The sequence below is a fragment of the Palaemon carinicauda genome, chromosome 44, assembly GCF_036898095.1.
Source record: "Palaemon carinicauda isolate YSFRI2023 chromosome 44, ASM3689809v2, whole genome shotgun sequence".
Classification (NCBI taxonomy): domain Eukaryota; kingdom Metazoa; phylum Arthropoda; class Malacostraca; order Decapoda; family Palaemonidae; genus Palaemon; species Palaemon carinicauda.
In genome coordinates this window covers 23,460,935-23,482,259 of record NC_090768.1, presented here as the reverse complement: position 1 = coordinate 23,482,259, position 21,325 = coordinate 23,460,935, and the positions used below count along the sequence as shown (strand labels likewise).

The 21,325-nt window shown below is 41.0% G+C and overlaps 1 protein-coding gene across 1 annotated transcript in view; it reads right to left on the bottom strand.

The window, feature by feature from the left end:
• The window catches only part of LOC137634353 (roundabout homolog 2-like), a 233,994-nt gene that overhangs the window by 15,405 nt on the left and 197,264 nt on the right, over positions 1 to 21,325 (bottom strand). The window contains 4 exon segments of the mRNA XM_068366750.1: positions 3,888 to 4,067; positions 5,912 to 6,067; positions 6,387 to 6,643; positions 17,271 to 17,491. Of these exon segments, the coding sequence (XP_068222851.1) occupies positions 3,888 to 4,067; positions 5,912 to 6,067; positions 6,387 to 6,643; positions 17,271 to 17,491 (814 nt within the window).

Here is a 21,325-nt window from a genome sequence, read left to right as displayed (position 1 = left end):
AAGTCTTCAGAACAGACCGTAAAGAACACTGACTTTGGCGAAGGCAGTGAGTTGAAGGGTTCAAGGCAGTGGCTGAGGACGACATTTTGAGTTGCTAGATGCCCATGACCAGGAGCTGACTGAGGAGGACCTATCTGAATTAGTCCATTCACTGAGTGAGGAACCTAATGAAGCAGATAAGGAGGAGGAAGGCATCACGCCCAAAAAGTTGGCGATGTCAAGGATCCTGGAAGACTTGAAGAAAAGGGCATACAGCATGGATCATAATTCCTTGGTGCAGTACCTGAAATTCATGTGTGCAATGGATGATGGTTTCGCTGGTTACAAAATACTGCTTCTTTGATGAGATGAAGTAGTGAGCGAAGCAACTTCTCCTTACAGTGTTCTTCGCCTCTCACAAGAAACAGCCTTCACCAACCCACCGAGCCTGCCCCGAGCATGAGTCAACCACCACCTCTTCCATCAATGGAATCTCTTACCCCTGAAACCACTTCAGCATCCCCTCCTCCAGAATCCACAATGCACCCAGCTTATGCACTGATGGTTTTGTAATTCACCAGTCAAATACAACAGATATGACCTAAATTCATGAAAATTTGTCCTAATTCTAGGTCCTCTTGCACTCTGAAATATGAAGATATTTACACCAATCCTGGGTGTAATTTTAACCTTTTTCAAGTTAGTAAAAATTTATAACCTTTTGAATGTTTTATGTATTCCTAAGAACAATTTGATATTTGAAAAAATACATTAACAACATATAAAGTATAAAAAATGGATAGGAAAAATGTTCGATTGGTAAGTTACCGTTTGCTTTAGGTCTAATGGACTTGAAATATGCAATTTTCCATTCATGCGAGGTGGTAGATCGACTAAATTCTCTCATAATTGGGGACTCTACTGTACATGTAAATAATCACTCAACATTAGATTTGTATAAAATACCTAATGATATAGTTGTGTTGAAAGGCACAAAATACTTTTCATTCAATATCAAGACAAATGAAATTGAAGAACGGAGGAAAATCAATTTAGAATTAATTACTACACAAATTTACACATTCTTGCTTTATGGTCCATCATAGGATTCATACACTTGTGGTAATTGATTAAATTTCTGTATTTCACTGGTGGTAAAAGATCAAGCATTTTACTGCTGTTTCAACACTTTCACTGTCGGTGTTGAATTCAACAAAACTAATAGGCTAATGTAGCAAAATCTTTCAAGATCACACAAACTTAGCTTGTTGATAATCATTGGAAATCTATTAAGAACTTTCCAATAAATATCAATTTGCTGTGGTTTGGATGATAAAAGAAGTTTCCCTTTTTCAAAGAGGAAAAATCTTATAAAAGTTGGCATTCATTGGAAAGCTAGGGTTTGTGTGGTGTTAAAAAAAATTTTGGCCAGATGCACACCAGGGTAGTGGACAACAGTGTAGAGTGTCAGCTCAATTACCAGGGCAGGTTGCAGGCTCAGAGTAGTATCTAGATTCTTGCATGTTAAAAAGGCTTCTTACACTTTGAAGATAACCGTTAATCGACCTAATTGCCACATGGTTGAACAGGAAACTCACTGTATCCTGCTCACCAATTCCAGACCCGTGGGCGGTGTTTGAAGACACCTTCCAGCAACCCCTAGGACACTCTGGACGAGCGAGCCTTTCCGCTCTTCATTCCAATTTGCTGATTACTCAACCGGGTATTGACAACAAGAAGTCAGAGTATGGACCTGGCGGCTTGAAAGTTATCACAAGCTAAAATATCATTATCACTATTATTACTAAGCTACAACCCTAGTTGGAAAAGGAGGATGTTATAAGCACAAGGGCTCCAACAGGGAAAAATAGCCCAGTGAGGAAAAGAAATACACTACATGAGAAGTAATGAATAATTGATATAAAACATTTTGAGATCTAATGATGCTCTTTGTTGAGGTACCAAAAGAACTACCCCTACGGCACATCCTACTCTGTTAGCTCCACCTTCGGAGGTACCACAACTCGGCAGTACCGCTTGCACTTTGCAGTTGGCGACTATCCAGCATCTCATACGAGTGAAAAACTATTTGTGAGGCACTGCACAGGTAACGTCTTGATACCTGCAAAGGTCCCCCTAAACCTATCTACCAAAGGAAGTTAGCCATCTTCTGGGATTGACGTAGCAGAAGGGATACTTCTATGGTCAAAACATCTATGCAATTGATTCCCAGTTTCCCTTGTCTCTGTGGTGAAAAGCTACCACTCGGCCTTGACCTGGTTTTTTATACTGACGGGCTTAAACATTTCCACATGGGGGAATTATGTATGCTTGAAAGTTTTGTCCCGAGAAGCCCATGTCCCCAGAGTGGGATATTACCAGAGTCCTCAGATATGTTACGAGTGCACCATATAAGCCCTAGAGACGGAAGTCACAGATATATTTGACTCAAAACTGTTTTCTTGCTAGACTTTAGCTTTGGCAAAGTGAGTAAGCAAGTTTCAAGGCATTCATTTTCATACATCACGAGTCATTCTGAAGGATGGAAGGTGGTCTCCTTCACCTTTGTTTCAGAATTCATGGCCAAGATCCAGAACCCAGCCGTCCACAACTCTAGGTTTAATTCCTTCGCTATTTCTTCTTTATAAGAAGTAAATAGTTGGGATCAAGGCGACTTGCTTCTCTGACCTATGAGGCACTATGGCTCTATCAAAAAATAACTCGCTGCTTCAGGCTGGAGCACCAGATCTTCTTAGCACTGAAAAGGTGAAGATATCTGAGAATACTAATTTATTTTAGCTTCAGGAGACCATCAGATGTGCCTACCCCACAATGAGTGGGTAGAGGAAAGACCATCTTACACACAAGCTTATGAAGTCAAAGGTGTGCCTACCCTACAATGAGTGGGTAGAGGGAAAGACCATCTTAAACACTTAAGTCAAAGGTATCGCCTCCACCCTAGCATTCAGGAAGAACCTGTCAGTGGCTTAAGTCTTGAAGGCAAGAGTCGGGGAAATTCAAGACAACCTCATGGAGTATACTCAAGTCCTTGGATACCTTTATCCTTGGCCAGGTGGTAGCTACTCAACAGGTTGTGTAGCAAACCTAGTATTTCATCCTTCATCCCAGATAGCAATTGCAACACAAGTCTAGATTGAAGGTGAATGTCTGGCTTTTTCATCTTCTTTCTTGCTCTCCCTTTGTTGTGCGGCAGTCGTGACTTTATGCACAGCACTGGACATCAGATGCAGGTAAACCTCATAATCAAGCAACTTTTTTCCACACAAGTTTATTCAAGAAGTATCTTCCCCATCCTCCAAATGGCTAGAATGTATGCAAACTCATTTCTCATAATGACCAAAGATTCAGTCACTCTATCAATCAGGCAGATATAGGTTCTACTATGACTGTCTTCCCATTGCATGGTGAGGGCCTACTCTAACATCTGTGACATTAAGTTGTTAAGAAGTTAACTGTAATCAACTGACACTCCTACACCAGGTCAGGTGGTCTGACATTTCCTGGGAAAGTTAAACCAGCCTGGTTTGGCTCATAGGGACTCCCCCCCCCCTCTAAGAATAAGTCTCCTATTAAAAAATTATGGTTTGTATTTGGAAAGGAACAAATCTAAAATATTTAAATATACAAATCTGAACCCTTTGTTATAGTTACTCCATAGGTCCAAGACTCAAGGTAAAAAGTGAGGACCAAACATTGTATGGCGAGGGGCTTACACTGTTTAAAGCCATTGCAGTGACTGTACCACTACCTTACTGAAAGTTTAAAAGTTGTTTTGACTACACTGCATAATCAAGAAACACAAATTTAAGAATTTTAATTTTTTTGTCTTCACTAGATACTCTGTAAATTTCTCATTATTTCACTAATAATTACAACCTCAAAATTACCTGATGGGCCAAAGCCCTTGTGATGACAGGGGACTGCTGCCTATAGAAAAGATGCTGCTGAGGTATTTGAAGATGTGGAATATGTTGTTGAGGCGGTCCAGGAGGTGGATTTTCTGGCAAGGGCGGGGGAGAGTAATGTTCCCAAGGGGACAAATAGCCACGCTGTGGTCCACCATGAACCTGCAACATCAAAGACGAATGATTTTATCACTCCTGAAATATTATATCAAGGCATAAGGGTACAATGTACATTTCAGTTTCATAAAAACTCCGGAATCCAGAATTCCACTTGCTTAGCATGGCTAAGTGTAACAATTAAGATGTGTTCAGAAAGGTTACCCAAGATGATTCGTGTATCAATTTTAAAATTCTTTAATTTTCACATTTTCCTTTATTAGAAATATCAGTTCATGTACTTTTTATCGTTTATTAACATGGCTCACATACTTCAATCCAACATTTAAACTAAATGATCAAGGCTCTTGCAATTAATAGAACTTGGAAACTTTAATATAATTTGTCATACTGTACTGTATATGAACAATGCATCATGCATCATTTATGAAACAATTCAAGTAGTTGTGATATGGTGAACTTTGCAATTGGTAGACTTCGTGAAAAGTTTAACAACTTGAAATGGAAAAGTAATTGCATCTCCACATGTAATAGTCCATTCGTGACAGTGTACTAGATAATGGTAGATTTCTAATGAGATTTTGGGAAACCCTTGATGGAAAAAAAATTACATTTTTCATAAACACATTGAAAGTTTTCTATCTTCTGGATGTCTGCTCATCCTCTTCTCATGATGCTTTTTTCTTCATAAGGGTTCCATGCTGTTTCTTATTCCATACTTACATGAGTGATACTTCAGCCATTGTTTTATCTGACAAAAGTACTTCTTCCTCTCAGACAACAATTCTACATTAGCCAGTAATCAGGATGACATGAAAAATTCCCAGATTGTGCAGTTTGATATCACTTCTCCATCTTTCACCAGGGTTTGGAATCAACTTAATATGTTTGTTTACCATGATTCCTGAAACCTGCATTCTAAGTAAAAGATATACATTACTGGTTTTTTTTTATAAAGCCAGACTTTCTTTCATTAATCAGCTATTTTTCATCTTCAACCTTATAAGCTTGGGATTGATTGTTAAAGCACTTCTAACTGTTTGTATTCTTGACATTGAGATAAACAATGCTCTCTTCTACATGTCCTAAACTTTTCATCTAGATCTTAGTCCCTCTTCTCCATGGCTCTAGAATTCATGTTGCAGGTCTTAGGTTTTCAAAATTTTATTAACCAAAATAGATGAATATTCCTATAAAACTTTTACAACTAAAGCCTATATTCTCTGTACACTTAATTATGAAAGCTATATACCAAATATTTGAGGGTCAAATTAGTGATGGCAATTCCTTTTGGTTAGAAGAATGTCCCATTTTGCAGTTTCAACTTTTGGGGAAATACAAAATGACAAGCATCTTACCTACAAATACTGTAATTAAAGGACATTTGTAATACAGCACTAAGACAACCTATAAATATAACTCCTTGTAATGCTGTAAACTAATACAAAAAAGGGTCCTATCACAAAAAAAAAAAAAAACTCAGTATACTAGAATTCATGAAGGTTTAGGTACAGTAGAAAAAATTAAGACAAAATATTTGGGTAACCAAAACATATATTTCCTAATATCAAGTGCTAGGTAGCTTTAATGCCACCAAACAAAGCTAACTTGATTACACATGTAAGTGTGAAAGTGCTCTGAAAGGCACTACAACCATGCCTAACATAACTTCATCATTAACCATTCTGGGTATATATTCAAAGATTAATATATGTATAGAAACATTAAGATGAAACATAAAAACTTCTGTGGCTTCATAACAATAAGAACTGATAAATCTAGTAGGCATAAAATTCTGGCAATCATTTCAACTCTTCACATAGATACTTTTTTAAACATGGTTTAAAATCTGAATTTTTTTTGCTCTTAAAAATGTTTTGATTACGTACCTGTTTGTTGGCACCAGCAGGTGAAAGTGTTGGTTTGTGTAGGTGCTGCTTTTTTAGAGTACAGTAGAGTACAAGGTTATCATCGGCCTGGTGTACAACACTATTGTCTCCATACATGCTATCATAGACAGGAATATTTGGCTCTACCTTCTCACCCTGGTAAATATAAAGTTCCATAATCAACTTATGAAGAAATGCAGCGACATATTCATGTAAGCAAGACACATTTATCTGTCCATATAAAAGATAAGTGACAAATATGAATTAAAAATTAAATGGTCAAGGGAGACAAAATTTCTGCTCAATTAAATTGTTTTTCTCCAGCTAAGTATAATTCGAATTGGGCGAGTAAACATTTTGATACTGAAAATACAGATCTAGTTAAATACAAAAAGGATTTTAAGATAAAAAATAATTTTGCAGAGGTAAATTATGAAGCAAGCAAATCACTGGTAAAAATAAATCCAAGTCTTACATTTCTTCCACGAATAATGTTTGTAGTAGCATAAGCCACTGGTGTTCCTAAAGTCTGAGGTCCAGGAGGCACAAGTGACATGGGAGGTCCTTCAACTTCAGCATAATCTGCTGCAGCAGTGTGAAGGTTAAGTAGCTTTTCAGGTCCATTCTCAGTCTTTTCCTCCACAGCAGCAGGAGAACTGCCCCATGGTCCCCTTTCAATCCAGAGACCACCCGTCATTGTGCCATTAACACTCCTGCTATCAAGCTTATATCCTAGGTGGGAAAGACAATTTGAATATGGTAATTCATTATACATATCAGAAATATAAAACAATTAAATTTATAAGATTCTTTATTTTCTGAATAACAGTGCATCTACTACATAACTAAAATGACAAATTTGAAAGTACTTAGTATTTTTCCTAGAGTTTCAAACCTTGAGCTCTTTATTAGGGATATACTTTAGGAAAAGCTGAAAGAATAGTCATAAGACTTTTAGCTAGGTGTAATTACCCCACTGCTAGTTAACGGGGAGGGGGGGTTAGTACCAGACACCCCACTCACGCACACCAGTGTTGTCTCGTCACTTTTGAGTGCAGGCAGGACTTACAGGGGGATAGATGATGGTCGGCCATATTTGTATCGAGAGCTCAAGGTTTGTATTGTTCGGAAAACTACAAATTACTTTCCAATTTGACATTTGTTCCGACACTAAATACATACCCTTTCGCTGTTTATTAAGGATGACTCGGCCTTTATGAGGGTTGAAGTCCAAACTAACTGGCTGGTTTTTTACCAGGATTTTTCCCGTACGTGCTCCAAACATAAAATGGAGAAACCCTGACACCTCGCTAAATTTTGTGCAAAGCACGCTTAGATACTAAGAATTCTAAGAAACAGTAATCTTTGAATCAACCATAGACGTTACCCAATCCCACCTTATTGCCTTATTCTATGTTTGGGTTCCCAAGGTCCGACAGTGTGAGGCACCTCGTATATCCACCAGAGAGTTGCTAATGCATCTTCCGGTGTATTTTGCATCTTCCAGTCTTGGATGGTCTGGGATGCATCTTAAGTGTTTATCGAGCCTATTCTCAAACACATCTACGCTCACTCCTGATATGTTTCTTAAATGAGCTGGCAGCGCATTAAATATTCGCTGCATTATCGATGCTGGTGCGTAGTGGATTAATGTCTTGTGTGCCTTCCTTAGTTTTCCTGGTATAGTTTTGGGGACTATTAATCTACCTCGGCTTACTCTTTCTGATATTTTTAGTTCCATGATGTTTTCAGTAAATCCTTCGATTTGCTTCCATGCTTTTATTCTCATATAGGGTTCTCTTCTCCTTTCTAGACTGTAAATTTTGAAAATTGCAGTCTTTCCCAGTAGTCAAGGTCCTTAAATTCTCTATTTGTGCTATATCCTTTTGGTAGTGTGGGTACCATATCACATTGCAGTACTCGAGTGTACTACTTACATAAGTTTTGTACAGCATAATCATGTGTTCAGCTTGTCTTGTTTTAAGTTGTCTGAATACCATTCCCATTTTTGCTTTACATTTAGCCAACAATGTTGCTATTTGGTCGTTGCATAACATATTCCTGTTTAACATTACTCCAAGGTCTTTAATTGCTTCCTTGTTTGTGATTGTCTCGTTACTAGGTCCCCTATATGCATATACCACTCTTTCTCTGTTTCCATAATTTATTGATTCAAATTTATCGGAGTTAAATACCATCCATTTATCTCCGCCCCTTCATATATTTTGTTTAGATCTCTTTGTAATGAGTACCTATATTCATCACAAGTAATTTCTCTATTTATTCTTGCCAAGGGATATGTGAATGTAACAAGTAATATTTTCATACTTGGTTACACAAAGGAAATGGTTTTACTTGCAGAGGACCTAAGTGCTGTTCCCCAAAAGAGGGTAAGATGCAAACACACACACACACACACACACACACACACACACACAAGAACAAAAAAAAAAAAACAACAAGAGGGAGCTTATCATTGTTAACAATAATCCCAGACTAATCACAGAGTAATGTTGCTGTGGGTCACGTCTTGCAAGTAGTGGGCAGTGAAGGTCATCTGATGCTTTCACACGGCCGCTTATTAGACCGAATTAGTAGTCCTTGAACGCTAGGGACGTCCTGATGTCCGTAATGTCAAGAGCTCTGGGTCATCTTGTCTGTGGAGAAGGATCGGGATTCAATGCTTGGTCTATGAATTTGCGAATCTGAGCCGAGATGGTGTTCTTGGTGATCCTCCTCTTGACCTTCCCCGTGCTGACAAAGTGTGTCGAATCTTGAGGGAGAGCTGCTGCTGTTCTTTTGAGATAGTACCTCAAACTCATCACTGGACAAAGTAACAGTTGATCTGAATCACAGGTTACATTACGGACACTCCCAATACGGAAGGATCCGAATCCAGGATACACTTCTCTTGGATTTTGAGTCTGGTGATAAACTCAGGGACGAAGCCAAGCATTGCCTCCCCCATCCCCTTGAATGGGTGATGTCATAGGAAAGACCATGGAGTCAGCTAACTCTTTTGGCCGAAGCCAACGTGAGAAGAAAAACATTCTTCAAAGTCGGGTGAAGATCTGATGCCTGGCTTAACGGTTCATGAGGAGCATTCTTCAGGGACCGAAGGAAGCAAACCACGTTTATGGGGTGGTCTAACTTCTGACTGGACTGAGGGCACTCTGTATAAGGAGAGAGAACTCCAAAGAAGAAGAAATATTAACTCCTTTCACCCAAAAGGCAAGGTTCAAGGCTGAGCAGTAGCCTTTCACCACCGAGACCAGGAGGAGTTTTTCTTCTCGAAATATATAAGGAACTCCACTATTGATGGAATAGTAGTATCGACGGGAGAGATGCCCCTTCCTCGATACCAACCACAGAGGACGGTTCTCTTGTCCTGTTAGATTGAAACCAAAGATCTCTGTAGGTATCCCAACATCCTTTTCGCAACTTGTGAAAAGCCTCTCTGAGAGAGATCCTAGATAGTGTCCAGGCGTAAAGCCGTAGGAATTACACAGCTTTGTAAAAGATGTTGACGTGTGGTTGTCTGATTCTTGACAGAGCATCAGTCACCGGATTCTTTCTCACGGGGATGTAGCTGATAGTACAGACGAACTCGGAGATGGCCGCCAGATGTCGTTGCTGTCGGGCGGACCATGCTTCACCGAGCTTGGTGAAAGCGTGGACCAAAGGCTGGTAGTCCATCTGGATTGTGAATGAGATTCCCTCCAGCAATTATTTGAAATGTCTGACGGCGTGGTACACTGCCAGAAAGCTCGCAGTCAAAAGTGCTGTAGCGAGTCTCGGGTGGTTTTAACGTCTTGCTGAAGAAGGCGAGTGGTTGGGGCATGTCGTTAATCACCTGTTCCAGGATGGCACGCACTCAATGTTACTGGCATCCGCAGTTAACCTCAGGGGGCCCTGGGGTCCTGGTAGGCTAGGGTTGTGGCCTTGCACAGGGCAATCTTTGTTTGCGTGAAGGCTTCTTGTTGAGAGGGCCACCACTCTAGCTTCGGTTTCCTCCTCAGGACGTTGAGAAGGGAGGTCATCACGCCAGCGATGTTGGGTCGGAACCTCCAGTAGGAGTTCTCCATGCCAATGAATTCCAGGAGGGACTTCACGGAGGTTGGCATTCATCTTGGAAAAATAGTGGCTCCATGGAGGGCTCCAGTGAGATCCTGCAAGTTGAGTAATGGGTAGTGGTCAGGTATCGTGGTTGGATTGAGGCGTCTATAATCACGCAGGGCCTCCAACTCCCGTTGGGTTTCTTGACCACGTGCAGCATAGAGGCCCATGGCTGGACGCCTTTTTGTAGATTAACATGCGCTCCATCTCCTGGAAGGCACACTTGGTGTCCTGAATCTTTTGCGGAGGGAGGCGTCGGAACCTGCAGTGGGTTAGGGCACCAGTCGTAGAGATATGGTGGAATATCCCATGTTTGGTGGGGACGCCCTTCAATTGGCAGAGCTTGGGTTTGAAAACCTCCGGGAATTCCTGCAGCAGGCGGCCGTATTCGTGGGGCGTGACTGAGCACACCCTGGGGAGGCTGGGCCCACTGGAGAGATGGTGGGACCGGTAGGTCCACTGTTCCACTAGTCATTTGCGACGCACGTCTACCAGCAGTCCGTGGTGAGCAAGGAAGTTGGCGCCCAGGAGCACCCCCTTGATGTCTGCGATCAGGAAAGGCCTGGTGTAGTTTTGGCCCATGATGGATATCTCCAGTGTCTTCGTCCTGTAACAAGTGATGGGGCTGTAGCACCGGTATCCACCAGGAACCTTTTTCCTGGGTTGACGTCAAGGATGTAGAAGCCCATATGATCGGGCCTCACCTGCTCCACGGTTGCTTATAGGCATGGTTGGCCACCTAGTTTTTTGGACGTGTGCATGGTTGGACACACTTCCGCGCCTCCTGGTTCTCTTGTCGTTATTCTTGCTCATGCTGGCTCTGCTGCTGCTGTCAGTGCGGTGGGGCCTGTGGGCGGCAGTACATGGATCACGTTGACCCCTACATTGTCTGGCTCCGCCGGGTAATCCTCTGTCTCCTTCGTGACAGCGTTGATGGAGGTGGTGGCGGCGTATCTGTCATCCTGGGCTGCCAGGTGGAGTTTGTCGGCCTTTGCAACCAACGATGACATTTCCTGGTCGTCGGCGCCCTCCAGCTGAGCGCAGATGCTTTAGGGAAAGCGACGGAGGAAGACCTCCCTTGATAGGCTTATCTCCCTGAGCCGCCTGTCGCTGTCGAGCTCGTTCAGCTGCAGGAGGTCCAACAGTTTGTCCCAGGCTGCTGAGGGGCAATGTCATTAGGTCAAGGGCGCGATGGGCCCTCAGGGGTACCGGGAGATCATAGACCTCCGTCAGTATATTGTTAAGGTCGCTGTACCTCATGGGTACCAGCCTCTGTTTCAGCCAGGGGGAGATTCTTTTTAACATGTCCGGCATCAGCAGTAATATCACCATGTCTGATTTTTTCAATTCGTCGGTGATGTTTGCCAACCTGAAGTGGGACTCGGCACACTGAAATCATACCGTCGCTGCATCCAGTGTGAATGGAGGCAGCTGTAACTAATGTCCCATCAACATTTGTGTGTCCGTAATGTTATGTTTGCGTGAATACTGCACCGTGCCCTTCGGTTGCGAGGGGTGAGATACTATCAACTTCTGAATCTCTCAGCCAGGAGGAGATTCTTTTGAACGTGTCAGGCGTCAGCAGTACCATCCCCATGTTTAATTTTTTCAATTCGTCGGCGACGTTTGCCAACCTGAAGTGGGACTTGGCACGCTGAAACCATACAGTCGCTGCGTCCAGTGTGAATGGAGGCAGCTGTAACTTCTGTTCCATCAACATTTGTGTGGCTGTTTGTGTTGTGTGCGTGAATACTGCGTCGTGCCCTTCGGTTGCGAGGGGTGAGTTACTATTGACTTCTGAATCTCTCATCTGACCTCACACTCCATAACTCAGTAGTGAGTCCGCTAATGGAGTAGAAATTTTAAGCAGCCGAGAAGTCGCTAATTGCCGTGGCAAAAACTGTGTTTGGAAACGCCAGAACGCAAAATAATTTGTGCCGTAATGAGTCCATTAGTGGCGTTTGGGTATATGGAGTAGCGAGCCTAAATGCTGTCGGAATCGCCGTCGTAAGTCCGTTAAGGGAAAACTCCGGAGTCACCAGTTCTGAGGTATAAGAGACAGACCATAATCAAGTGATACTTTATCTCCGAGACGGGTCGAATACATTGACCTGTGCAGACGGAATTGTAGTGACCTGGGTAGGTGACTGTCCAACCGTCAACAAGTGAGAAATGCGGGGTATGTGTGTTTTCTTACATTGATTTTATGGTTAATATAAAAGCCCACGCTTGACATATAACAATGAGTTTTACATAAAAATAAAGGGCAGGTGATTCTGCATCTAAATGCATAAACGATATTTACAGGGTATTTACACAGAATATGTACAAAGGTAAAAAGAGTGCTACAAGCGTTATAGGACATTGTCCTTACAATATCTATAAATGTCATTTTTCATTTTTAAATTTCAATCTTATTTCTTTTAACACTCCAAAGCATTTAAATTTTTATATAGCTAATCATAATCAGTATCTATCAGAATTTGGGTAACATGAAGAATTTGAAGTTTCCCTGTGTTACCAGACTTACTTGGTTTTGAAACATTAGTAGAGGGGTCCTTTTTTGTTCCTAGGTTATTAACAGACTTTTCCTTTATTAAATTAACAGAGGTCATCAACAGTGTCTGGGGTTCACCATCTGATCCAGGGGTACAGGGAACATTAAGTTTACTTGTTAATTTTTTGAGAGGGAGGGAAGAGGTAATAATGATAATAATAAAAAAAAAAAAACCTTGGAAAAAATTAAGTATAAAGGAAAGAAAATAAGAAGACTGTCTCAAATCTCAAAGAAGACCCCATTAACCTTTCATGGAATTAATTTCTCCCCCAATGACACCTGCAAGAGCTGCTTCCCTAATGTCCACTCCCTAGATTACCACTAAGGGATGGTACCACTACGATTACAGTGGCTCAAGTGTATGCCAAACCAATTGATGGGACTGAGAGCATTACAAGAATGCAATGATCCCCACGTTAATCATAGTGGCAGGCAAACCGGCAAGAATGCTAAGAGTCCTATCTCTATGAAACCGGCCAACCTGGAATTCAAAGGCCAAGATTTTTGTTCGAAAATAGTCCCACATGCCAGTATGGAAATACTGACACACCTAGCAAACATTATTGGGAAGTTGGCTAAACCACCACAGCTCCAGCTCCCACAACTGATTTTGAAAAAAAAAATCCAATCCTGGATACGATGTCTCCCCAAAAAAATCTGGACAGTGAAATGGGTAAGTGTGTTTTGACAGCAAGGTTGGAAACAGTTGATATATACGAAGGAGAATGAAGCAATTATAAGTAAAAGAAATAGGATGAGAGAAATTTAGTCAAACCGAGGGAGAAAAAAATTCCTCAGTTTGAAAGCCCTCTTGCCCGTTACCAAGCTTCAGCACGGGAATGATATGCCGTGCTGAGGCTTAATGGCTTCATAAAGGCATTCTCTCACTAAGAGGGCTCTTAGATGAGGGCAGCCTTCCTAGCCCCAGTTCCTGGCAGGTCACTCTGTGGAGCTGATGAACGACAACACCACTGTAGTGACCTACGTAAGAAAACAACGCGGTACCATTTTGCAGCCCCTATGCCATCTTGTAAAGATGTCAAGATGGACAGAAGACAGTTAGGTGTCCCTATCAGCTCACTTCATTCCAGGCATGAGGAATGCACTCACAGACAATCAAATCAGAGCAACTCGGAAACATCCGATAGCCAATAAAGTCCTGACTTAGTGGGGTTCCTACGACTGTGGATCTGTTAGCGATGTCCCAGAACTTCAGGCTCCTGCTCTACTGTTCTCCAGTCCCGGACCCTCAGGCTTTCTGGCAGGATGCATTCCAACAACGGTGAGACAACATCAATGACGAATACACTGTTGTGAATGAGAGGGGTAGCTGGCAACATAGACAATGGAAAAGATTATCATTTGCTGTGTTTTTATTTGCAAATACTATACTAAAATATGAATATTACATACACTATTTTTGGATACAGTGTAAATCAGCAGTTTAATAAATCCAGCTTATTTCAATTATAGATGTAATTTTTTACCACAGTAAATGGATATACTGTAGTGTACAGCAAGAGCTGGGCCGAGCTGGGTGGAGAGAGAGGCAAGTGGTGAGAAACATGCCCAGTGTAAAGAAGCGTGGGCTATTTGAAATCATCGTGCCGTAAGATTTTTTATAGCAAATATTTGATTTTTTATTCAATAGGTACTGCATATACTGTAAGTGAAATTGCAAAGCATAAACTCGCTCGAAGCACGGGCTGACTGTATCACCTCTGCGGTGCCTGTAGGAACCCGCATTTTGGATCTAATCGGGGAGAAAGAAGTACATCTGGGTGCCCCTGCTATTGGGGACCTACATCTAAGGTCAGCGAGCAGAGAAGAGGCCCTTGACAAGATCGTCTTCTCCAACGGGATCCTGGGTGTACTCGTGGATGCTGCCCATGACTGCTTCCCCGAAGGAGTGGTACCAGATACTGCCAAACTCACTGCCTTCAAAAAAGCATTAAACCATGGTACATCCTTCTCGAAGGCTGGATTGGAAGTGGACTTCTCACCAAACACGTAACAGGGAGGTGAGCACTTCCTAGAGTCCTAGTTTTCGGGACCTGGAAAGGAGGAGAGGTCGCTTACCTGGCTGTAAAGGAACTGGAATGGTCTCTGGGTTTGGCTTGGAAGAGTGAGTTGAAGAACGCATGGGAGAGGGCTCTGGAACAAGTGTTGAACTCTTTGGGGGTATTACGAAGGGTACTAGTCGGCTAAGTTCTGCTGGTCCATTCCTCGCTGCAGGACTGACGCGTGGCACTTGGGGTTCATGCTCTAGCTCTACCTGCTGGATGTGTTGATGGGAGATGACAGGCAGATACTTCGCAATATGCTACTGTGCGCTCGTAAGCTGATAAAGATCATGCAGGGGCTGGATCACGAGCTGTACCTGATGGTCTGGGAGTGTGTGCGTCAAGCACACGCCCAGGATGAGCGGATTACTGGAACGCATGAAGATGGGTGCTATTGCATGGACTGTAGATTGCGCTCAGGAATCCTAGACCTAGAACAGTCACAAGATGTGTAGTGATCATAAGGTGAGTGGTCACGTGCTTGAGAGCAGAGGGTTGGTCTCGTTGGTGACTAATATCTAGGTCGCGCATAGCCTGGGAATGCGCTAGAATGTCCTGATATGCAGGGGACTGCTCTAACACAATGACAAGAGAGAGCTGGTTCATGCACCTCTGGATCTATCACAAGATGTCTTATGATCATGATAGTCATCATGGGCATTGATAGTCATCATGGGCATTCCTCTTGTCAGCGCTGACGAGCGAGGGTGTTGAGCGCTGGGTAGCGCCGCACACTCCAGCAAGATAGACTGGAAACCCCTAGGGGAACGGCGAGCACTCCCAGACTCTGGAACAGGAACAGGCGAGGATGGCGGACGTTGAACTTGCAGGGGGGCGAGCAACCTCCACAAGGGAACCACGCTATGACAGGCTGGGGAAAAGTGCAGGCAAAGGCGGGAGCCGTCTAGAAGATCCATGTGGCGGAGACCAGTTTAGGGAGGACCCAAAGAGGAACACAAACCTACCTCAGATTTTGCCTCCCCTCCGCAGGCTGAGCATTCTCGGAACGAGGGGAGACGCAGTTATGGGCGGCAGGCGAAGGTGGGGAACTCGGAACCGGCAACACAGCACTGTCAGCAAAAGCAAGGAACTCTTCCGGCATGAAGCCTCCAGAGCTCTTTGGAGGAGGATCCAACTTCACCTCTGAGGAAGCTGGTGTTCGCTTCATCTCTGCTGCCAACTGCAGCAACTCTACAAGACCTTCCTTGATGGGGGACCAGCAACACCAGGAGAAGGCAGGATCTGTAACAAATTGTCAAACGAGAAAGGCTCCCTCTGCAGGGAAGGGCGGCGCTGCTTCACTAGGAGAAGCGGCAGCGTCCTTTGAACCTAAGGGTTGTCCCAGAGTTAAATGATCCACACCCATGTTTGATCAATTCCCTTGGGAGACCAAGCAAAAAAGGAGCTTCGGGAAGAGATTAAGGGGTTGAAGAACTAATCTGAGGTTTCTTCGATTTCACGGACGACCCCGAAGAAAAAGAATCTCTCAGACGTTTTATGCCGCCATCCAAATCTGAAGACCACTCCCGACACTCCTCACAAGTATCATCCTGCACACACAGACCGGACACGTCAACTGAGGGCCAGCCTCGACTGTGGACACGAAGGTGCCGCATTTGCGTCCTTCAGGTCTTTGACAAGTTTGTATAATAGCCGGAAGAAGTCACAATCACTCCTGAAAAGAAAAAGAAAAGAAAACAATTAGTCAATATAGCAATCAATTTGAGAGGCGGAGAGACAACATCCGTTCTGGGTCGAGCCAAAAGAAAAAGTGACAAAATAACACCAGTGTGTGTGCACGGGGTAGCTGGTACTAGGCCCATCCCCTGCTATCTAGTGGTTGAGTAGTTACACCTTGCTAAAAGTCTTATGGCTAGATTTCCAGCTTCCCCAAAAGCATAACCCAAATAAATAAAGAAAGGGTTTGTATTTAATGTCAAGACAAATCAGTTTTAAAGTTCCAATACTACTAAGTAATAAGTTTTATGAAAATTAGGAAAATATAAAGAATTTATAAACTAAAGAAAATTCATGCACAAGTGTTTGATTGATTGATTGATTTAAAGTTTTCTTGCATCGTGACATCTAAGGTCATGGATGTCAATATCATTTATTATATGTAAAAAATAAAAAACATTCAATTAAAACCATAAAATTTAAGATGTCATTACGAAAGTTAAATAGTTTTCAGAAGACCTGCTTCTCAAATAAATTAAAAAATGCTGCTTGCACAGTAAGACACATGTCCAAGAATCTTGGTAAGGATGAACCTGCCATCTCACCTCGAGCCTCAAACAGATATCTATTTCTTAAGTTGCTATAATAGAGGCATTCGGTCAATAAATGCCTCACTATTAAAGGTAACAAACAGTCTTTGCAATACGGTTGGTGTTGGCTCTTTAGCAGAAATGCATGCATAAGAAATCCTTTAAGAGGACTAATTATAGAATATTAATATTAGATATCTATTTTTCATAAAACAGAAGCACCATATTATTTTGTGTAATTTATATAGCTAAGGCAATAATGAATAAGTCTTTATTAGTAAGTAAAATGGCAAATTAAATAGCAATATGCACAGCAGTCAGCCACTGAATCATGCAAAATATCATTATGCACTAACCTCCCATTGCCCTTTTTTCAAGTTTTTTGCGGCGATAGCAAACTACAGCTACAAATATTGAAAGGACAATAAAACCAGCTGCACCAACAGCTCCAATGAACCAAGTTTCCCTTAACATGGCTACTAGAGGTGTTTGTACTCTGCGTGGTTCTTCACCCCCATCTCTTGCAGAGGGATCTTGCAACCATGTGTGTCCTCCACTGGTTGGACCCTGTCCAGCTCTGAAATGTTATAGTCAAATCAAGACACTATAGTACTGAAAATAAAAAGCATAAGGAGAATAGCTTAATACTTGTACACATTCCTAAAACATATGCATCAGCATCAAAATTGAGATGATGACATAGCAGAGCCAAAAGACTATCTAAATATTGTATGTACAGTACTCCAGTGGTAAAATAACGAATATACAATCTACAGGTATCTATTTGTTCTGCAGGCTTGATACTATACGCAATCTTAGTGATCAACCACAAAGAATCTATAGTTGAAAAGTAAAGTTAAAACTATGAAATACTGGAAAACACTTAGTACCCTAAGAGTACAATATTGAGACTACCTACATAAATGAGGAACCAAGTAAGAAAAACATACATAAGCTCAAAGCAGTCTATAACAAATATGTAAAAGGAAAATTTTTTTAAGTAGTAATTTGTATTTTTCCTAGCCCTAACAACCTGAGCCCTTTAATTAGGAAGACCGTTTCAATTGCAAGTTGGAATTAGCCATTTAAGTTTTTTCCCTTTGTTTTTTTTATAAAGACTGCAGATTTCTTAGCTCCAAAGTTGTTATTTTGTGCAAGTTAACAAGATGAGGGCTTTTAGCACTTGTTGGAGAATTGGTAATGTTACTCCACTATATAAATGTGAATGTGGTATATCAAGTCCAACTCATTACTGCCCAATTTCCATAACTCCCATATTATCTATAACTCCCATATTATCTAAAGTTTTTGAATGTCTTTTGGCAAAACATCTTAGTAGGCTTGCTGAAGGTAATCATCTATTCCCTAGTTTGCTATTTGCCTTTTCGTAAAGGCCTTGGAGCATGTGATGCCCTTCTTACAATCTCCAATTCTGTACAGAAATCCCTTGATTGTGGTCAAGAGGTTCGTATGATTGGCCTTGATTTTAGTGCTGCCTTTAACAGTGTTAATCATGAGGCCCTTGTTTTTAAACTCTTAACAGTTGGGAGTGGGTGGGTCGTTTCTTAACATTATCATTGAATTTTCAAGTAACAGATCTCAAAGAATTGTTGTTGAAGGCACCATAGTGAGTATAGGAATGTGATATCTGGTGTTCTACAGGGTAATGTTCATGTCCCCATTACTTTTCATATCATATACACGTGACATATGGTTTGGCAGAGAAAACTAGCTTGTTGCATAAGCAGATGATGCTACTCTCTTTGCATTAATTCCTTTTCCTGATGTAGATCTGGGTTTGCAGAATCCCTTAATAGAGATCTAGCTAAAATTAGTGCATGACGCAAATTATGGGGAATGAAGTTGAATCCTAACAAAACTCAAAGTATGATTGTAAGTAGGTCAAGGACAGTGGCTCCTCAACATCTGGATCTCGGCATTAATAATGTTTCTATAACTTTGTATGACAGGAACTTACGGTTTATTAAATTTCTTATTCCTGATCTAGATATTACAGTGGAACCTCTACACACGAACGTATCTACATCCGAATTTTCCAACATCCGAAGTAAAATTCGAGCAAATTTTTGACTCTACACCCGAATTTTATTTCGACACACGAAGTAAACATTACGCCATTGAGCGTCGAGTGCTCAGTTCTCTATTCTTGTGTGTATTGTGTGGTTGTCCTCTGTTGGGTCTGTTATTAACAGTGCTTATTTTCTTCCTTTTCTCACATTTCCTTTTTGATTTTACCTATAATCATGGTGCCTAAAAAGCTAAGTTTCAGTACAGGAAGAAGGCAATTCTTTCATTAGAATTGAAGCAAGAAATTATAGAAAAACATGAGAGCAGTGTGCATGTGAGTGATACTGTATGGCTAAACAATATGGCCGGAATAGGCCTAATATCTCGAGGATCATCAAGCTGAAGGCAGCCATTAAAGCAAATAACCATCGAAGGGGATCACCATTATTACAAGACATCTTAGCAATACCCTGGAAGAGATAGAATGCCTTTTGTTGATAGGGATAAAGGACAAAGAGATTGATGGCAACGATCATTTGTGAGAAGGGCCAGCGTGATGAACAGAAAGAAAGTAAAAAGTGAAGCAAAGAAAACCATGATAGCATTAACAAACTCTTTTAAATAAGACTTCTCTCTTTTTCTGTTTCTCTCTAAACATAGCATTAACATGTTCTTTAAATAAAATCTCTCTCTCTCTCTCTCTCTCTCTCTCTCTCTCTCTCTCTCGCTGTTATAGTGTTAGATACGTCTATTATTTTTTTTCCGAGAGAGAGAGAGAGAGAGAGAGAGAGAGAGAGAGAGAGAGAGAGAGATTAAACAAAAATGTGTTTAGAGTACATATGATTTTTAACAGCGTCAACGAGTTGAAAAACAATTAAATGTAACTAAGAAAGTAATAACAGCTAATCTAAATTCCTTTATTAACTAAAACAGGAATTGCTACGCAGTAAGAGAGACGGTCGGGGAAGAGGTAAAGATGGTGACTGCGATAACACACTGTAACTCGTCACTGAAAGTGATGAAAATAAAAAATCAAAAGAAAAAAATGTAAAAAAATATGAAATATAAAAAAAAAAAAAAAAAAAATAAGCTAAGTTAGATTAAAATTTCCGTGGTGTAAGTTACGGTATGTTATCGGTCACCATCTCTACCTCCTCGCCGATCGTGTCTCCTCGTGCGTGTGTGTGTTTGCGCATACGCACACGAGTGTGTTTGTATCAATATTTGTTTTAATTAATAAAGGAATTCAGATTCGCTGATATTGTTTTTTTAGTTACATTTAACTGTCTTTCAACTCGTTAACGCTGTTAAAAATCATATGTACACAACACATTTTTGTTTAATCTCTCATTTTTGTTTAATCTCTCTCTCTCTCTCTCTCTCAGAAAAAATTAATAGACGTCTCTAACACTAACAGTGAAGAAGAACAAAAGAGAGAGAGAGAGAGAGAGAGAGAGAGAGAGAGAGAGAGAGAGAGAGAGAGAGAGAGAGAGAGTATTTATTTAAAGAACATGTTAACACCATGTCTACCTTCTCGCCGATCGTCCGTCTCCGGCGTAGCAAATCCTACACCTGCGTTGGCCTGTCTCTAAGGTAAAGTGGCAATAAAACACATTTTTTATTTATTATTTCTTTATAATTATCTTTTTTACATGCTTCTTACATATTATGCAGTAATGTTATTGTTATGTGTAATTATGTGTAGCCATTTATTAAGGATTTATTATGGGTTTTTAGGCTGAGGAACGAATTAAATGAATTACCATGTATTCTTATGGGAAAATTCGTTTCTACATCCGAACATTTTCTACATCCGAAGTTGGTTCTGGAACGGATTAAATTCGTATGTAGAGGTACCACTGTAATCTTTGGCACCGTCATTTAATTAGTTCATTATGCATGCTGCATAAGATTTTTCCTAATTCTGATCATCCTTTACATTCAGGTCTTCCTGGACAGTTCCATCCTATTTGTAATACAGTAATAGTCATGCAGTTAATTCTAATATTCAGGCCTTCTACATCATGAGGCTCAATACTACTTGCAGCAAATGTTTTTATGTCGAAAAGGCTGACATAAGTTTTAATAGTCTATATATGAATTATCTGTTTTAATGTTGTTAATGGTTTTTTAATATTTTATTTTAATCATTCATTACTTCTAATAGCATTTATTTATTTCCTTGTTTCCTCTCCTCACTGGGCTATTTTTCCCTGTTGGAGCCCTTGGCCTTAAAGCATATTCCTTTTCCAACTAGGGTTGTAGCTTGAATAATAATAATAATAATAATAATAATAATAATAATAATAATATCAAGTGGTTATCCAACTGGTGTGGGTGCATGGTGAGGACCCCTGCCCACTTTCAGTCTGAGAGCCTCTAC